Source organism: Gorilla gorilla, chromosome 2 (assembly GCF_029281585.2).
Source record: "Gorilla gorilla gorilla isolate KB3781 chromosome 2, NHGRI_mGorGor1-v2.1_pri, whole genome shotgun sequence".
Lineage (NCBI taxonomy): Eukaryota > Metazoa > Chordata > Mammalia > Primates > Hominidae > Gorilla > Gorilla gorilla.
The window spans coordinates 135,588,593-135,606,336 of NC_086017.1; the positions used below are offsets into that span (position 1 = coordinate 135,588,593).

General features: G+C 41.6%; 1 protein-coding gene across 2 annotated transcripts; it reads left to right on the forward strand.

Annotated features, from left to right (window-relative positions):
* The first annotated feature begins 2,299 nt into the window (after positions 1–2,299).
* Positions 2,300–17,089, forward strand: UMPS (uridine monophosphate synthetase). Of its 2 annotated transcripts, none has more exons than XM_019023741.4 (6): positions 2,300–2,529; positions 6,984–7,137; positions 9,465–10,136; positions 11,920–12,095; positions 14,051–14,165; positions 15,813–17,089. In XM_019023741.4, the coding sequence occupies exons 1-6, from the start codon at positions 2,374–2,376 to the stop codon at positions 15,980–15,982; spliced, it is 1,443 nt and encodes a 480-aa protein (XP_018879286.3). In that variant the 5' UTR covers positions 2,300–2,373; the 3' UTR covers positions 15,983–17,089. The 2 variants fall into 2 exon arrangements, with proteins under 2 accessions (XP_018879286.3, XP_063560191.1); XM_063704121.1 differs by lacking the exon at positions 2,300–2,529 and adding an exon at positions 2,570–3,500.
* Positions 17,090–17,744: the final 655 nt, after the last annotated feature.

A 17,744-nucleotide genomic window follows, 5' to 3' on the forward strand; every position in this document is an offset into this window, starting at 1 on the left:
TACTGCATGAAGTTTTACATTCATGGAAACTCTTTAGGGTAAATACCTAAAATAGTAAGACTAAATATTGGTTAAAGCCAAGATCCTTTACCCAGCCTAAGTAAATGAAATGGAGAACACAAAATGAATTGGTACAATCTATGTTCCTCTGCTTTTTTTTGTTGTTGTTGTTGTTGTTTGTTTGTTTGTTGTTGTTGAGACAGAGTCTCTGTTGCCCAGGCTGGAGTGTAGTGGCATGATCTTGGCTCACTGCAACCTCCACCCCCTCGGGGTTCAAGCAATTCTCCTGCCTCAGCCTCCCAAGTAGCTGGGACTATAGGCATGTGCTACTATGCCCGGCTAATTTTTGTATTTTTTGGTAGAGACGGGGTTTCATCATGTTGACTGGGCTGGTCTCGAACTCTCAACCTCAGGTGATCCACTTCCCTCGGCCTCCCAAAGTACTGGGATTACAGGCATGAGCCACCACACTCAGCTCTACCAACTTTTTATCAAGTGTTTTTGAGTGAACTATCTTATTGAATCTTCATAGTGATTTCTGGAGAAAGTTAATATTATTATCTTCATTCTCTTTTTTTTTGTTTGTTTGTTTTTGAGCGCAGTCTGGCTCTTTCGCCCAGCCTGGAGTGCAGTGATGCGATCTCAGCTCACTGCAAACTTTGCCTCCCGGGTTCACACCATTCTCCTGCCTCAGCCTCCCAAGTAGCTGGGACTACAGGCGCCTACCACCATGCCCAGCTAATTTTTTTGTATTTTTAGCAGAGACGGGGTTTCACCATGTTAGCCAAGATGGTCTTGATCTCCTGACCTCGTGATCCGCCCGCCTCAGCCTCCCAAAGTACTGGGATTACAGGCGTGAGCCACCTCGCCCGGCTTCTTCATTCTATTTTTGAGAAAATTGAGACTCATATAGCTCAAAATGCATTGCCAAAGATCACTCAGCCAGTAAGTAGAATGGGACTAAAATCCAAATGTTTTGGTTTGAAACTTCATGTTCTTTGTAGTGCACAATACAGCTATGCCTTATCTGTTCCTCTTTTTTAAAAAAGTATTTGTTATAGTTGACACATGATATTGTACACATTTATTGGGTACATAGTGCTATTTCAATACACACAATGTACCGTGATCAAATCAGAGTAATTCATATATTCCTCACCTTAAATATTTATCCTTTCTTTGTGTTGGGAACATTCAAACTCCCCTCTTCTAGCTATTTTAAAATATATAGTAAATTATTATTGACTACAGTCACCCTACAGTGCTATGGAACGCTAGGACTTATTCCTCCTATCTAGCTGTAACTTGTGTCCTTTAACAACCCCCCTACCCTTCCCAGCCTCTAGTAATTACTATTTTATTTTCTAGCTCCATGAGATCAACTTTTTTAGCTTCTGCATATGAGCGAGAACATTTGGTATTTATCTTCCTGTTCCTGGCTTGTTTCACTAACATAATGTCCTTCAGGTTCATCCACCTTGCTGCAAATGACAAGGTTTCATTCTTTATGTGAATTTAAGGGTTATTTTCCTTAAGCTAGAATAAAGTATTGCCTTATATATACAATGGAGAAGGGATTTATTTGTACAGATTATTTATTGATTATTTCTTTAAGGGATTTATTTGTAAAGACCAAATATGTTTGGATTTTCAGATTGTCCAGCAATATTATCCTCCTGGATAACCCTGATACCAATCAATTAACCATCTTCTAACTCTCCTCCTTCCCTCCCTTACCTTTTCTACACCTATTACCTAAGCATTTGAGATACGCCAAAGGGAATAAAAAAGTACTCCTCCAGGAAGCAGAGTACAGACAAAAGAGGTAATGAATACTGTAATGATCTAAGTGCTATATATTCCTATGTGCAAACTGCTATGAAATTGTCACGTACTAGATGCTATGAAGTTAATAAAAGAATTGAGTAAAGGTCCCTGTCTTTGATAACTTATATGCTATTTGGAGAAACATGCGGGGTAAATCGTGGCTAATAACTAGCAAATATAACATGTTAGGCCAAGGAGTAGAGATAATTAAGAGAACTAGTCGAGAAGGCATTGGCTATTAAAAAATGGACAGGATTTATGCAAACTCTCATGAAAGGTTGGACTTCATGATCCTACAGTCAATCTAGCTGTTCTGGGCTTTGAACCCCAGCGACCCCATCCAGAAGAAACCAGGAGAAGCACAAACTGGCGCTAGGTTCGCTACCATCCACCTGACCCTTGAGCCCGGGGAAACCCACGGGTGCAGCAAGCCCGGGAAGCTGCAGACGAGACAGGCGGAAGAGGCGGGACTTCGCGGGCGACGTCATCGGGGCGCCGGAGGCCCGGGGCGCCTGGGAGTTTGAAGCAAACAGGCAGCGAGCGACAATGGCGGCCGCTCGTGCAGCTTTGGGGCCATTGGTGACGGGTCTGTACGACGTGCAGGCTTTCAAGTTTGGGGACTTCGTGCTGAAGAGCGGGCTCTCCTCCCCCATCTACATCGATCTGCGGGGCATCGTGTCTCGACCGCGTCTTCTGAGTCAGGTGCTGGCCTAGGAAGGGAAAGGACAGGGCTTGGTGGCGGGAAAGAGGACAAGGAAATGGAAGAGGGTGACAGGAGTTGGGCCGTGAGTGAGAGCAAAAGAGCCAAGCAGGCAGACCGACCCTACTCTTGGTTTGGGGAGTAAGCATGAGAAGCACAGAGGCCAGGGGTTGGGCTCCTCGAGAGTCGTCTGTTCTTTCACCCACAGGCTTAGACACGTGTTTTGCAAAGGTCGGGAAACCCAGTTTGGAACCCTTTCTGGCACTGAAGCACACTTGAATGAATTCTGTATATTTAACTCTAAGAAAATTAGACTTGCGGCCGGGCGTGGTGCCTCGTGAGTGTAATACCAGCACTTTGGGATGCCTAAGTGGGCAGATCACCTGAGCCCCAGGAGTTCGAGACCAGCCTGGGCAACATGACGAGACCCCGTCTCTACAAAAAATTAGCTGGGTGTGGTGGCGCACGCCTGGGACGCTGAGGTGGGAGGATCACCTGAGCCTGGGAGGTCAAGGCTGCAATGAGCTGTCATTGCGCCACTGCACTCCAGCCTGGGCGACAAGTGAGACCCTGCCCTCAAAAAACAAACAAATAGACCGGGAAAACGTGGGTAGGCAGAGAATTCAGTAGCTGGGAAATTACTGGTGAGAAAAGGAAAATAGAACAACCAGAACTCTGTGATGTATACAAAATTTATCAGAGCCCAGAGAGACTTCAACCGTACTCCCCTATGCAGCCCCGGGACAATTATTTAAAGGAATTTTGTCCCTGACTAGCTGCTTCCCCCATTATCTTAATGTACCTGGAATTTGTGATACAAAGAACAATGTATAGCTCATCAATCGCTTGTGTTATTATTTTATTTATTTTTTAGATGGGATCTCTCTTACGTCACCCAGGCTGGAGTGCAGCTCTGTGATCATAGCTCACTGCAGCCTGGAACTCCTGGCCTTAAGAGATCTTCCTGCCTCGGGTGAGCACAGGGGCTCATGCCTGTAGTCCCAACTTTGGGAGGCTTTCTTTGGGAGGCTGAGGCGGGTGGATCACAAGGTCTGGAGTTCGAGACCAGCCTGGCCAACATGGTGAAACCCCGTCTCTACTGAAAACGCAAAAATTAGCTGGGCGTGGTGGTGCACACCTGTAATCCCAGCTACTCAGGAGGCTGAGGCAGAAGAATCAGGAGGCTGCAGTTAGCCGAGATTGAGCAACTGCACTCCAGCCTGGGCAACAGAGGGAGACTGTCTCAGAAAAAAAAAAAGAGAGAGAGATCCTCTTACCTCAACCTCTGAGTAGCTGGAACTACAGGCATGTGCCATCATGCCCACCAAATTAAAATTTTTTTTTTTTTGTAGAGAGGAGGTCTCACCATACTGCCCAGGCTCGTCTCAAACTCCTGGCCTCAAAAGATCCTCCTGCCTTGGCGGCCTCCCAAGTAGCTGGGACTACAAATGCCTGGTGCCACCCCCGGGCTACCTCCTGTTATTTCAATGCAAATTCTTGGTGAATATAGGAACTGCCCCTTCTTTTGCTTTAAAAATCCACTTGTAACTACTGTAATCGAAGCCTATAGTCAGGGCAACTACTCATATTAATTTTGCCTCAGCCTCTTCCTTTTAGGTCCACACTTGGAAGGGCTGTTTGGAAAGGGGAGTTGAATTTTGCACTGTGCAGCCAGAAGCAATAATTAAGACTAGAAGGTGGACATATTGGGAAAGCAGGTTTTTAGTCAATATAAGGAAAATTTTTGTACAAATTAGAGGTTTCTAATACAGTGCTTCTCAACTTTGAGTATATATGAATTACCTGGGAATTTTGTTAAAATGCAGAATCCAGTTCTGTAGCTCTGAGACTGGACCTGAGGTTGTGCATTTCTAACAAACTGCCAGCTGAAACTGCAGACCACACTGAGTAGAGGGCCGTAAATATGCTTTCCAATACAGTTTGCTACTAGCCACGTGTTACTATTGAGCATTATGAATTTTTAAGTTTAAATAGTCATATATGGCCAGTGGCTATCACATTGGACTGCAAAGATAGAGAACATTTCCATCACTGCAGAAAGTTCTATCAAGAAGACATATAAGTTTCCTCAGCCCACTTAAGGGTTTATGTTCACTAGGGACCACTTTGTGTGGTTATTGTAAAAAGTATTGAAGATAGGTTGGACTATTAAGGTTGTGGTACTTTGGACTATTAACTTCTCACCATCCAGAATCTTGCTATGGTGTATCTTAGCAATGTGGAGAATTACTAAGGATTTTCTAGGGAAAAATTGATTTATTTTAATAAGCCAGCTGATAAATGACAGAAGAAGTTTTTTGATAACTAGATCATGGTGTGTGTGTGTGTGTGTGTGTGTGTGTGTGTATGTGTATTTTGGTGATTAACTGGGGAGGAGTTCAAAACATGGAGAGACTTGGGTATAACAAAACTTCTTTTCACATCTTAAGCGAATAGAATTTCTCAGTATTTACACCCCAAAAAGCAATATAATTTATGCTAAACTCTAACTTCCCTTAATAAGTGATAATAAGTGATATTTGACTATAGTACTATATACACATTAGTGTACATAAAGTAATTGGAGAGGAAAGGTAGCATTAACTCACTAAAAATGCATTTTCCAAATCTGTTTTTATCCGTCAAAATTTGCAAATCATGTTTTAATTAATCATATGCTTGTAATAATTTAATGATATACGGAAGAATTCTCTTCTTTAAAAAGTACAATTTCCATTTTCTTTTCCTCAAGAGAATAGTTTCTCTTCAGTCCTTAAGGATTCAGCTCCTTACATGGGCTTTGGTGAGGGTCATGAGGCAGCACCCACAGGTTTAAATCAGATTGGGGTATTTGGTCCTTGTGGGATTCACAAGATGGATTACTGACTGCCTTGCTGTGAATGGCACAACTCACACCTTAATGTAGCTTCGCATACAGCTTGGGAAGAACATAGGAGGCAAAGTTGCTCACTGCAGTAATGTCCCTGACTGCTGCGGCCTCTACTATGTTTTGCACGACGAGCTTCTTAATGGTCTTTTCCTTGGGCATGCATCGGACATAGTATGTGCCACTACTGGCCACAGCCCTTTTTGGCACGATCATTGTTCCTTTCTTTTCTTTGTCATCTTGGAAGTAAGGACCTGAGAGAGCTACAGAAGAATTCTTGACATCTAGAGACTTATGGTCATGGGAAATTTTTTTTTAATTACCATTTTAAATTTCAGTTTACATACGTATAGACAAGTATGACAGAGGGATCAGTAAAAGCTTTTCAAGTATAATCATATATTACTTTAGAATAAAATTCTGTGGACACAGTGGAGTGAAAATATGAGTTGGAAAAAGATGTAAAAAATTTTAAACTTTTCATAGTCCAGCAATTTCATGTTTTGTTTTTTTAAATGGAGATGGTGGATATCCAGTCACTAGCATTTGTATTCCAAGTTTATCCCTTAAAAAGAGTGATAAAACAGTTCTAAGATAATATGTTAATATTTTTAGTACTAGAAATTACATTCTCTGCAACTTAAAATAGTCATAGTTTTTGTTTGTTTGTTTGTTTACTCTTTAGAAGTACTGGTGTAAACCTATGATCTAGTTCACAAAGCAACTCAGTGACTGTTTGCTTTTTTAAAAAAAAAATGAGGTGGTCTTGGGTGGGAATATGTATCCTAACATTAAAATATGATGATTTATGTGGAAAAGGAGATTATAAAATAGCAATTCACACAATAGTCTGTATTTATGAAACTTCCTAATTGAAGGCTTCTTTCAGGATATATAACTAAAAGATGATAGGTTTAGATACTCAGCCTAATGGGTTACTGAGGAAACCAGGAAGTCGGGATCGTCCTTAGTCTTTGGGGTCAACATCATGAGATTCCCCAGCACATCTCAGGTTGCCTTCAGAGCAGATTCTGAGTCTGGTTGAATAGATTCATTCTTGTGTTTTTAGATTTATATTTGTGTACTGGGTTTATGGAGAGGGTAATAAAAAGGCATTTTTTTTTTCTCCAATCAAGTTTGAGACTTACCCCCACTAGTTTATTACTGTCTTTTCTGTTACGTTGTTACATGTTTATACACTATTTAAAATAGTTACAATAGGCTGGGCGCAGTGGCTCACGCCTGTAATCCCAGCACTTTGGGAGGCCGAGGCAGGTGGATCACAAGGCCAAGAGTTCGAGGCCAGCCTGACCAACATAGTGAAACCCCATCTCTACTAAAAATACAAAAAAATTAGCTGGGTGTAGGGGCGCACGCCTGTAATCTCAGCTCCTTGGGAGGCTGGGGCAGGAGAATCACTTGAACCTGGGAGGCAGAGGTTGCAGTGAGCCGAGATCGCACCACTGCATTCCAGCCTGGGCAACAGGGCGAGACTCCATCTCAAAAAATAAAAAATATAAAATAAAATAGTTACAATAAAACATTGTTTATGTGTTCATTTTCTTACAGGTTGCAGATATTTTATTCCAAACTGCCCAAAATGCAGGGATCAGTTTTGACACCGTGTGTGGAGTGCCTTATACAGCTTTGCCATTGGCTACGGTTATCTGTTCAACCAATCAAATTCCAATGCTTATTAGAAGGAAAGAAACAAAGGATTATGGTAAAATAAAAGTAACATAAAGCATGAAATTAATTAATCTGTAACATCATACTCTTAGAATTTTTCCGCTTCTGTGCACTAATGTTTTACCAGAGTCATCTTGAGTTCTTTAAGTTGTTACTGCTTGTAGAATTTATAATTGTTACTATAAGTCACCTTCCTTTTTTTAGACTTGGGGTGAAATGCTTTGTATTGATTAGGAAATGAAAAGTGCTTTTTTTGGTACTGTATCTATGAAACTCCAACATTTTTTTTTTTTTTACCAGCCCTTCCCTCATCAGCAAAATGTTGTAACAGCACATACTTTCCCAGTATGTTTGTATTTAAACTTCATGAAAAGTAATCCATGGATAAAATTACTCTCATAAAGCAGTGTAAACACCTCAGAGAGATATTTTTGTGGGTTCATGGCAATAGATTATCAGGTGACTTGCTTTAAAACCCGAAAATTTGTCCAGGCACCATGGCTCACGCCTGTAATCCCAGCACTTTTGGAGGCCGAGGTAGGCGGATCACTTCAGGTCAGGAGTTCAAGACCAGCCTGACCAACATGGTAAAACTCCGTCTCTACTAAAAATACAAAAATTAGCTGGGCGTGGTGGTATGCACCTGTAGTCCCAGCTACTGGAGAGGCTGAGGCAGGAGATGCGCTTGAACCCAGGAGGTGGAGGTTGCAATGAGCTGAGATTGCGCCACTGCACTCCAGCCTGGGCGACAAAGTGAGACCCTATTTCAAACAAAAAAAAACCCTGAAAATTGGCCAGGCACAGTGGCTCACACTTGTAATCCCAGCACTTTGGGAGGCCAAGGTGGGAGGATAGCTTGAGCCCAGGAGTTTGAGACCAGCTTTGGCAACATTTGTCTCTACAAAAATAAAAAAAGAATACAAAATTAGCTGAGTATCACAGTTACATGGGAGGCTGAGGCAGGAGGATGCCTTGAGCCCAGGAGCTGAAGGTTGCAGTGAGCTATGATTATGCCACTGCACTGCACCCTGGGTGACAGAGCAAGACTGTCAAAAAATAAATAAATAAAACCTGAAAAGCAATCTTAATGATAGTAAGGAATTAATGGGCTTTTTTGTTTATGTTGGTTTATTAGTGTTTTGTTACTTTTTTTAAAACAAATCCTTCTTCTACAGATGCATTCTAAAAATTTTTATGATTTAAAAAAAAGAAACAGTTGAGTTTTTGTGGCGTAAGGGCAGTGTTAGTTTTTCTGTTTTTGTTTTTTGTTTTTTTGAGACAAGGTCTCACTCTGTTGCCCAGGCTGGTCTTGAACTCCTGGTCTCAAGCCATCCTCCTGCCTCATCCTCCCGAAGTGCTGGGATTACAGGTGTGAGCCACTGCACCCAGCTGAGATTTTCTGAGCTAAAAAAAAACTGTATGAATCCCTACCCATAAGAAAACTCTTATTTCTATTTTCTTATTTTATGTTTTAAAAAATGTTTCTATGAAATTATGCATTTTTAAATATACTATAAATACTTGCAGTCTTGTGTTCTAGCTTAAGCTGATTCAGTTAAACTTACCAGTTGTTCAAGAAGCGGAAAGGATTTGATGAGTCTAAAGTCTACAGCCCAAGTTATGTACATTTTGTAGATTATCTGAAAATAGTCTAGTGGGATTTGGGTAGAGAAGTGTATATTTAATCACGTTGCATTATATAATTCTTTAGATTGTAGTAATGGGTCTAAATGATTGCTGAATATTTTTCCTTCTGAATTTGTATCTTCAAAAAGTCAATTATTTGGCTGATCTTGAATAGTGAACTTAAAATACTTTGATGGAAAAAGGAATTATTTCATTCATGATACTGGATTATTCTGTTTCATAACTTTCCTTGATCTAGGTGATCTTGCTGTAAGAAACTCTGTATTTAGGCTGGACGTGGTGGCTCACACCTATAATCCTAGCATTTTGGGAGGCTGAGGCGGGAGGATCACTTGAGCTCAGGAGTTCAAGACCAGCCTAGACAACATAGTGAGACCTCATCTCTATGATAAAACAGATTTTTTTAAAGTAAAAAAAAAACCTCTCTATTTGAAAATTTGATCATAAAACACATTAAGCAGTGTTTATAATGTGAAATAATTTACTTGATTTACTATAAATATACTGTATGTGTAACTGGCAAGTTTGGTATACAGAGTTGGCTTTATACATAAATATACTGTATGTGCAACTAGCAAGTTTGGTATACAGAATTGGTATACACATATACTGTATGTGTAACTGGCAAGTTTTGTATACAGAGTGTGTGTACGTATATACACACATATACATACATATTTAAATTTGGAATCAGCAAAATTTTTTCTTTTCTAGGAACTAAGCGTCTTGTAGAAGGAACTATTAATCCAGGAGAAACCTGTTTAATCATTGAAGATGTTGTCACCAGTGGATCTAGTGTTTTGGAAACTGTTGAGGTTCTTCAGAAGGAGGGCTTGAAGGTCACTGATGCCATAGTGCTGTTGGACAGAGAGCAGGGAGGCAAGGACAAGTTGCAGATGCACGGGATCCGCCTCCACTCAGTGTGTACATTGTCCAAAATGCTGGAGATTCTCGAGCAGCAGAAAAAAATTGATGCTGAGACAGTTGGGAGAGTGAAGAGGTTTATTCAGGAGAATGTCTTTGTGGCAGCGAATCATAATGGTTCTCCCCTTTCTATAAAGGAAGCACCCAAAGAACTCAGCTTCGGTGCACGTGCAGAGCTGCCCAGGATCCACCCAGTTGCATCGAAGCTTCTCAGGCTTATGCAAAAGAAGGAGACCAATCTGTGTCTATCTGCTGATGTTTCAGAGGCCAGAGAGCTGTTGGAGCTAGCAGATGCTTTAGGACCTAGTATCTGCATGCTGAAGACTCATGTAGATATTTTGAATGATTTTACTCTGGATGTGATGAAGGAGTTGATAACTCTGGCAAAACGCCATGAGTTCTTGATATTTGAAGACCGGAAGTTTGCAGATATAGGAAACACAGTGAAAAAGCAGTATGAAGGTAAGTGTATTATTCAGGAATCTGCAAGAATCAGAAATCCAGCTTAAACTGAAGAAGAAAAAGGAAATGCTCATGTCATTGAAAGTCCATTCATAGAGCAGGCTGTCAAGCGTGGTTGGATCCAGGAGCTCAAGTGATATCTTCATGACTTGCTTTCTCTCCATCTCTCAGCTCTGCTTTCTTCTCTGTTGACTTCTTTCTCAGGTAGGCATACTCTGCATGCTCACCCCAAACCAATCACTCTAGCTTGGGATGTAGAATACCTTCATTAACTAGCCTGGGCAATTTGCTCTGCAACTGTGAGGTTGTTAACTCTGTATGACCTTCTTGAAATAAGAACCAGGCAGGGATAATTTCCTTAAAGAAAATGGATGTGCTAGTACCAGAAGAAGGGTATGTGTCTGGGCAAGCAAATTGGACAGATGTCCTTGGCAGAATATGATGTTTTGAATGAAAATTCCACATAAAGGAAACAATGAAAAAGAAATATAAAATGGTAAGATTTATTTGTAGCAGAAAAAGTTCTATCGATAAACATTATTTAAAGATTTTTCTTATATCAAATAGGGACTCAAAGTAGTGCATGTGTTGGTTGAGAAAAATGCTTAGTTCTACTGCCTATTCTATGCAAATTTCTGTCTATGTTTTTACAACTGTGTGATCAGACTATATTTAATGCATTTTTCACTTAACCTTGTAACAGATATTTGGTTGTGTTATATAACATTTTTTGTAGGCATCTTTGAGGTAACTTGTCTTTAATGTATGCATGTTCATAAGCTATTTCTTTAAAATAGATTTGTCTTTAAGTGACTTCTTCATGTGCTTAAGATGTCCTGCCCTCATCACATTACCTGGCTTACTTTAGCTGATTGACTGACATAAGAGTTTTATACAAACTTTCTTCAGCTTGCATAGAGTTTTTTTGAAAATCAGGCTTGTTACTGTCCGCTTTTAAAGGGAATATAGTTGCCTATTGAAATTAGATAGCTAAGGAGATCTAAGGAACATGTAGAAATATTGAGCGATAGTAAAGCTGCTGAGAGACCCCTGCAGAGTGAAAACTTGTCATCTTCAAGAAGAATTTTATTTTTATTATTTTTTTTTTTTGAGATGGGGTCTTGCTGTGTCGCCCAGGCTGGAGTGCAGTGGTGCAATCTTGACTCACTGCAACCTCCACCTCCTGGGCTCAAGTGATCCTCCCACCTCAGCCTCCCAAGTAGCTGGGACCACAGGCATGCGCCACCACACCTAGCTAATTTTTTTGTATTTTTGGTAGAGATGGAGTTTTGCCATGTTGCCCAGGCTGGTCTCGAACTCCTAAACTCAAGCAATCTGCCCACCTCAGCCTCCCAAAGTACTGGGATTACAAGCATGAGCCACCATGCCCAGCTTCAAGAGGAATTTTTAAATGTTATCCTTGACATCAATAAATGTTTGTCTTCACTGGAGTCCCTTTCTAATAGCATGAGCTTTATTTGTGGTCATGAGCTTCAGCCTTCAAGGAAAAACAGTCCTGTTAGTGTTCCAGATAAGCCAAGTGCAGACCTTGAAAGTTTTTTCTCATTGTGATCTCTCACCCAGCTACTTACCTGAATAACAGATACAGTTTTCACAGATGGAACCATGGGTCTGCTGATAATCACTAAAGTTCCTGAAGAGTTTGATTCTCTCATTAACATGTTACTGGGAGATTATTTCATATTATAGTTGGTTGATTGGACAAGAGGTTAGAGGTTTTGTTTGAAAATCAGCAAATATCTTTTTTCCCCCTTCTTCTTAGGAGGTATCTTTAAAATAGCTTCCTGGGCAGATCTAGTAAATGCTCACGTGGTGCCAGGCTCAGGAGTTGTGAAAGGCCTGCAAGAAGTGGGCCTGCCTTTGCATCGGGGGTGCCTCCTTATTGCGGAAATGAGCTCCACCGGCTCCCTGGCCACTGGGGACTACACTAGAGCAGCGGTAAGTGGTGGGGGGACTGGGTGAGAGGGGGCAGGGGCTGCTATGCTGCATGCTGTAGGGCAAGAAGATATCTCCTAATCTGGCGTTTCTGGAACCTCTGCCAGAAAAAAATCCAGCTCTTGTTAGTGTGACAGTATATTAATACTAGTTGGATAGAATTCCTTGATAGTTAATAGCATTTTATATCATGTAGTGGACACTTCAAGAATTTGATTTATACTCCAAGAGAAACTTTGAGACCCAGATGGTTAGTCAAACAAACGCTTACTAAATCTACCAGGACTTTAAGATAATGTCTTTTTCATCTTACCATGAATTGAGAGAAGATGAGAAGAGCTTCCCAGACATGCAGTTTCTCAGAATCTCCCAAGTCCTACAGAGATGCACATTCCCATGACAGCAGCCCACGTGCAGTGGCTTTCTCTTATTCTTGTCAGATATTTTAGAATATAATATTACTTTTAAAAAATTGCCATGGGGGGCTGGGCGCAGTTGCTCACACCTGTAATCCTAGCATTTTGGGAGGCCAAGGCGGGAGGATTGCTTGAGGCCAGGAGTTGGACGTCATAGTGAGATCTCGTCTCTACAAAAAAATGAAAAAGAAAATAACCAGGCATGGTGGTACGTGCCTATAGTCCCAGCTGCTTGGGAGGCTGAGGTGGGAGGATCGCTTGAGCTTGAAGTTCAAGGCTGCAGGGAGCCATGATCATGCCACTTTACCTCAGCCTGGGCAAGAGTAAGAGCCTGTCAAAAAAAATTAAAAATAAAAAGCCCCAAGAAAATCCCCATGATTTTTTTAAAAATGAAAAGCCCCAAGAGAATCCCCATGTGAAGATTCTAGAAGTAAAGGATTTCCATTTTTTCATATTATTTCAGACTATCTGGAGACTTAACTCATATGGCCCTACAGTCAGGTTTTAACCCTATCCCTGAATTGACTATAAATGTCTGATTTCCCAAGTCTCAAAATCACAGGGGCCATGAGTCAGTTTTAATATTTGGCATTCTGGGAGTCTGGGTCTGGCTCAAGGGCAAGACATGACTTGTTTGTTGGCAGTAGTACTTGGTGGCAAGAATGAATGTATCAATGTGTGTCTCAGGTCTCGAAGTACCGAGGCTGGAGTGCAGTGGTGGTACTGAGTCTGGTCTCCGGGAAGTATCAAATAAGAAGGGAAGTATGGGAGTCACGTCTCGGGGAGAGTACCTACCGAATCAGAAAGCCAGGCAGACCTTCTAAAGAGACTTTTATGAATGTGAGATAATAGTATAGAAACTGGGGAGACCAGTTGATGTTACAGAAGAGGGAAAGTGGTAGAGGTGAGATTTCTTTAGCTCTTGAAAGCGTAGCTGTTCTTTACATGACAGCTGCCTTTGGATATGGAGTACCCCGTCTGTAGATAGTAAGCCTTGAATGTGGTTTCATACCATTATAATATGTTCTAGAGTACTCGCCTCAAATCCTTTTTGGAAGTAGGTGGGTCACCAAGCATTATTAGAAATAAGAAATTATGCAGCATCTTGATTTTAGATGCATATAGTATAGGATTTCTGCTTTACGTATGGTTTATTGCGGGAAGGGAAGGGAAAGGGTCATCTCAGAGTCTTAATGAAGCAGATGTGTTTTATTATGGTTTCTATCTAAGATGACCTGTTTCAGATATAGTAACTTTATATATAAGGAATGAGAAAAGGCATCTATAATACAGCAAAGTTTCTAACTAGATAATAGAGCATAAGCCAGGCATGGTGACTTACACCTGTAACCCCAGCACTTTGGGAGGCCAAGGTAGGAGGATCCCTTGAGCCCAGGGGTTCAAGACCAGCCAGGGCAATATAGGGAGACCTCATGTCTTTTTTTTTTTTTTTTTAAGTTTTGAAAAAATAGAGCATATTTTTACTTTTATTCTGTGTGATTAACTGTTTTCTTATAATATGTCCTATTACATTCCATTTAGGTTAGAATGGCTGAGGAGCACTCTGAATTTGTTGTTGGTTTTATTTCTGGCTCGCGAGTAAGCATGAAACCAGAATTTCTTCACTTGACTCCAGGAGTTCAGTTGGAAGCAGGAGGTAAATCTGGTCACTGGTCGTGGCTCTTCCAAAAATGCTTCTTTACCCATGGCAGGCAAAATAAAACTTTGCATGTTATTATACACTTGCTTAAGAAAAGCCTTCTTAGTCTAGAACAATAATGAATGAGCCCTTTGGTAACTATGTATCTTTGGACAAGTCAGTTTACTTCTTTTAGTCTAATTTGTCTGTAAAATGGGGATGATAACAGTATTGACCTCATAAGGTAATCAAGATGCTTTAATGAGATAACATGTAGAATATTTAACACAATGTCTTGGCACAGAGTAAACACTCTGTACTTATAAGCCCTTATTCGTAAGCCCTAATAATTGTTTGACTAGATATTATAGTTAGGGTCTAGGCTTTTAAGAATACTTAAAGTATCTTGGATTTGGAAGATAATAAGCCATTTAACAGAATGCTTCTGGAACAGTGGAATTTAATAAAAAAGCAAAATTTAAGGATTCGGGTTTATGGATAGTCTGTGTGACCACTTGATGGGGTTCTTGTGTATGGTAGTGGTCAGGTTAGACTTGCTCAACAGTGCCTTGTGGTGATTCTAAGATGTGTGCTAAAATTTTCTTCAATTGTGAGGCCAATCTTTATTGTATTTTTTTGATATTGAACCTTTCTTGGCAATATATGAGTTTTACTTCTTTTTTTAATATATTGTTAAGCTACAGATGATCTAAAATTTGACATTGAGGGAGTGAATATTTAGGGCAACTTGAATTTATGCTTCTGGAAAAAAATTACATGAAAAAATAATGATAAAATAAATAAGGCTGGGTGCGGTGGCTCACGCTCGTAATCCCAGCACTTTGTGAGGCCGAGGTGGGCAGATCACCTGAGGTCAGGAGTTCAAGACCAGCTTGGCCGACATGGTGAAACCCTGTCTCTACTCAAAATACAAAAATTAGCTGGGTGTGGTGGTGCACGCTTGTAATCCCAGCTACTCGGGAGGCTGAGGCAGGAGAATCGCTTGAATCCGGGAGGCGGGGGTTGCAGCGAGCTGAGATTGTGCCATTGCACTCCAGCCTGGGTGACAGAGCAAGACTCTGTCTCAAAAAAATAAATAAAATAAATAAATAGGGCCAGGCGCAGTAGCTCATGCCTGTAATCCCAGCACTTTGGGAGGCTGAGGCGGGCGGATCATGAGGTCAGGAGATCGAGACCATCCCGGCTAACACGGTGAAACTCCATCTCTACTAAAAAATACAAAAAATTAGCCAGGCGTGGTGGCGGGCGCCTGTAGTCCCAGCTACTTGGGAGGCTGAGGCAGGAGAATGGCGTGAACCTGGGAGGCAGAGCTTGCAGTGAGCCGAGATAGCACCACTGCACTCCAGCCTGGGTGACAGAGCGAGACTCCGTCTCAAAAAAATAAATAAATAAAAATAAATAAATAAATAAATAAAATAAACTTTACCATTGAAAAGGAGTTGGTGAGCATCTTTCTCCATTTGACGTCTCTGGCCTACCCGGTGAGTCTCGTCAGCTCCTGTTTTTACCCAGTTGCTGTACAAAAGGGGAACGAAAGTAGGGGCATGTTTTTATTTAAAGCTGGTTAGATACTTTTTCAGAGAAGTCAAGTGACAGGTTTTCCGATTTTTGTATTATGTGAAACAATTTTTGTGTTTCTTGCAGGAGATAATCTTGGCCAACAGTACAATAGCCCACAAGAAGTTATTGGCAAACGAGGTTCCGATATCATCATTGTAGGTCGTGGCATAATCTCAGCAGCTGATCGTCTGGAAGCAGCAGAGATGTACAGAAAAGCTGCTTGGGAAGCGTATTTGAGTAGACTTGGTGTTTGAGTGCTTCAGATACATTTTTCAGATACAATGTGAAGACATTGAAGATACGTGGTCCTCCTGAAAGTCACTGGCTGGAAATAATCCAATTATTCCTGCTTGGATTCTTCCACAGGGCTTGTGTAAGAATGGGTTCTGGAGTTCTCATGGTCTTTAGGAAATATTGAGTAATTTGTAATCACTGCATTGATACTATAATAAGTTCATTCTTAAGCTTGCTTTTTTTGAGACTGGTGTTTGTTAGACAGCCACAGTCCTGTCTGGGTTAGGGTCTTCCACATTTGAGGATCCTTCCTATCTCTCCATGGGACTAGACTGCTTTGTTATTCTTTTATTTATTTTTTAATTTTTTTCGAGACAGGATCTCACTCTGTTGCCCAGGATGGAGTGCAGTGGTGAGATCACGGCTCATTGCAGCCTCGACCTCCCAGGTGATCCTCCCACCTCAGCTTCCAGATTAGCTGGTGCTATAGGCATGCACCACCACGTCCAGCTAAATTTCTTTATTATTTGTAGAGATGAGGTCTTGCCATGTTACCCAGGCTGGTCTCAACTCCTGGGCTCAAGCGATCCTCCTGCCTCAGTCTCTCAAAGTGCTGGGATTACAGGTGTGAGCCACTGTGCCCAGCCTAATTGCAGTAAGACAAAAATTCTAGGGCACCAAGAGGCTAAAGTCAGCACAGCTTTTCTTGTGTCCTGTATTCTCTGTCTAATGTGTTGCCCAAATAATATCTAATTGTTAGCCATTCTCCTCCATCTCCGGCCTAAAAGTGATAGTCCAGGTATCCACATGGGCTGGTTCCCAGAACTGCCATTGCTCACTCTCCAAAGAGGGGAAGGTGGGGAAGGGGAAGGTGACTATAGCTCAACTCCTGAGCTAGTATCTGGCTGTTATTTCAACAACCGGAGTTGGGGTTTGGGCTCATTTTTTCCCCTAGTCAGCAATTATGGACCAGTGGTAACACAAGTGACAGCTTCCTGTGACTGACTTCACAATTAGGAGGTCTAAGATTCCATTTGGGTATTTGCTTAAGGATCCCACATAATTGTCCCAACTGTCATTAGTAGAGGGGAGGTAAGCCTTCATTAATAATAAAGAGAAAGCCCACATTCAAGGTGGTGTTTGAGCAGGGGCAGGGTGAGGGCCGTCCCGGTGCTCATTGCACCAGCACACTCACATTCCTTCTCATTTGGGGCCCACCTGCAGGAAGTGGCACAGGATCAGCCATTTCCCCACCCTTGTCAGCTGATGGCCCACTCTTCTCTAATGACTCAGAGGAATGCCTAGGATTTTTTTTTTTTTTTTTTTTGAGGCAGAATCTCACTCTGTCGCCCAGGCTGGAGTTCAGTGGCACGATCTCGGCTCACTGCAACTTCTGCCTCTCTGGTTCAAGCAGTTCTCCTGCCTCAGCCTCCCGAGTAGCTGGGACTTCAAGCCTAGGATTTTTAACTCAGGTTTTTATTATATTCCCTCCTGAAGTTTTTACTTCAAGAGCTTCTGCTCTAAAGTCCAATTTGGGCTTCATGTCCCCAGTGCTGCATCTCCAGGGAAATGCTGTCTGTGGGAGAGACCAACTCTCAAGGAAGAAGTGGCCACAGAAGGAGCAGGAAGGGAGTTGGCCCTCAGGGCTACTCTGGGGAAGCCAAAAGTCATGAAGGGGAGAAGAATTTTCTGACAAAAACTTGCAGGAATCTCTTAGGTGTCTTCAGTTGAGAGGCCTTTGGAGTGATATGTTGAGAGGCCTTTGGAGTGATGTGCTGAGGT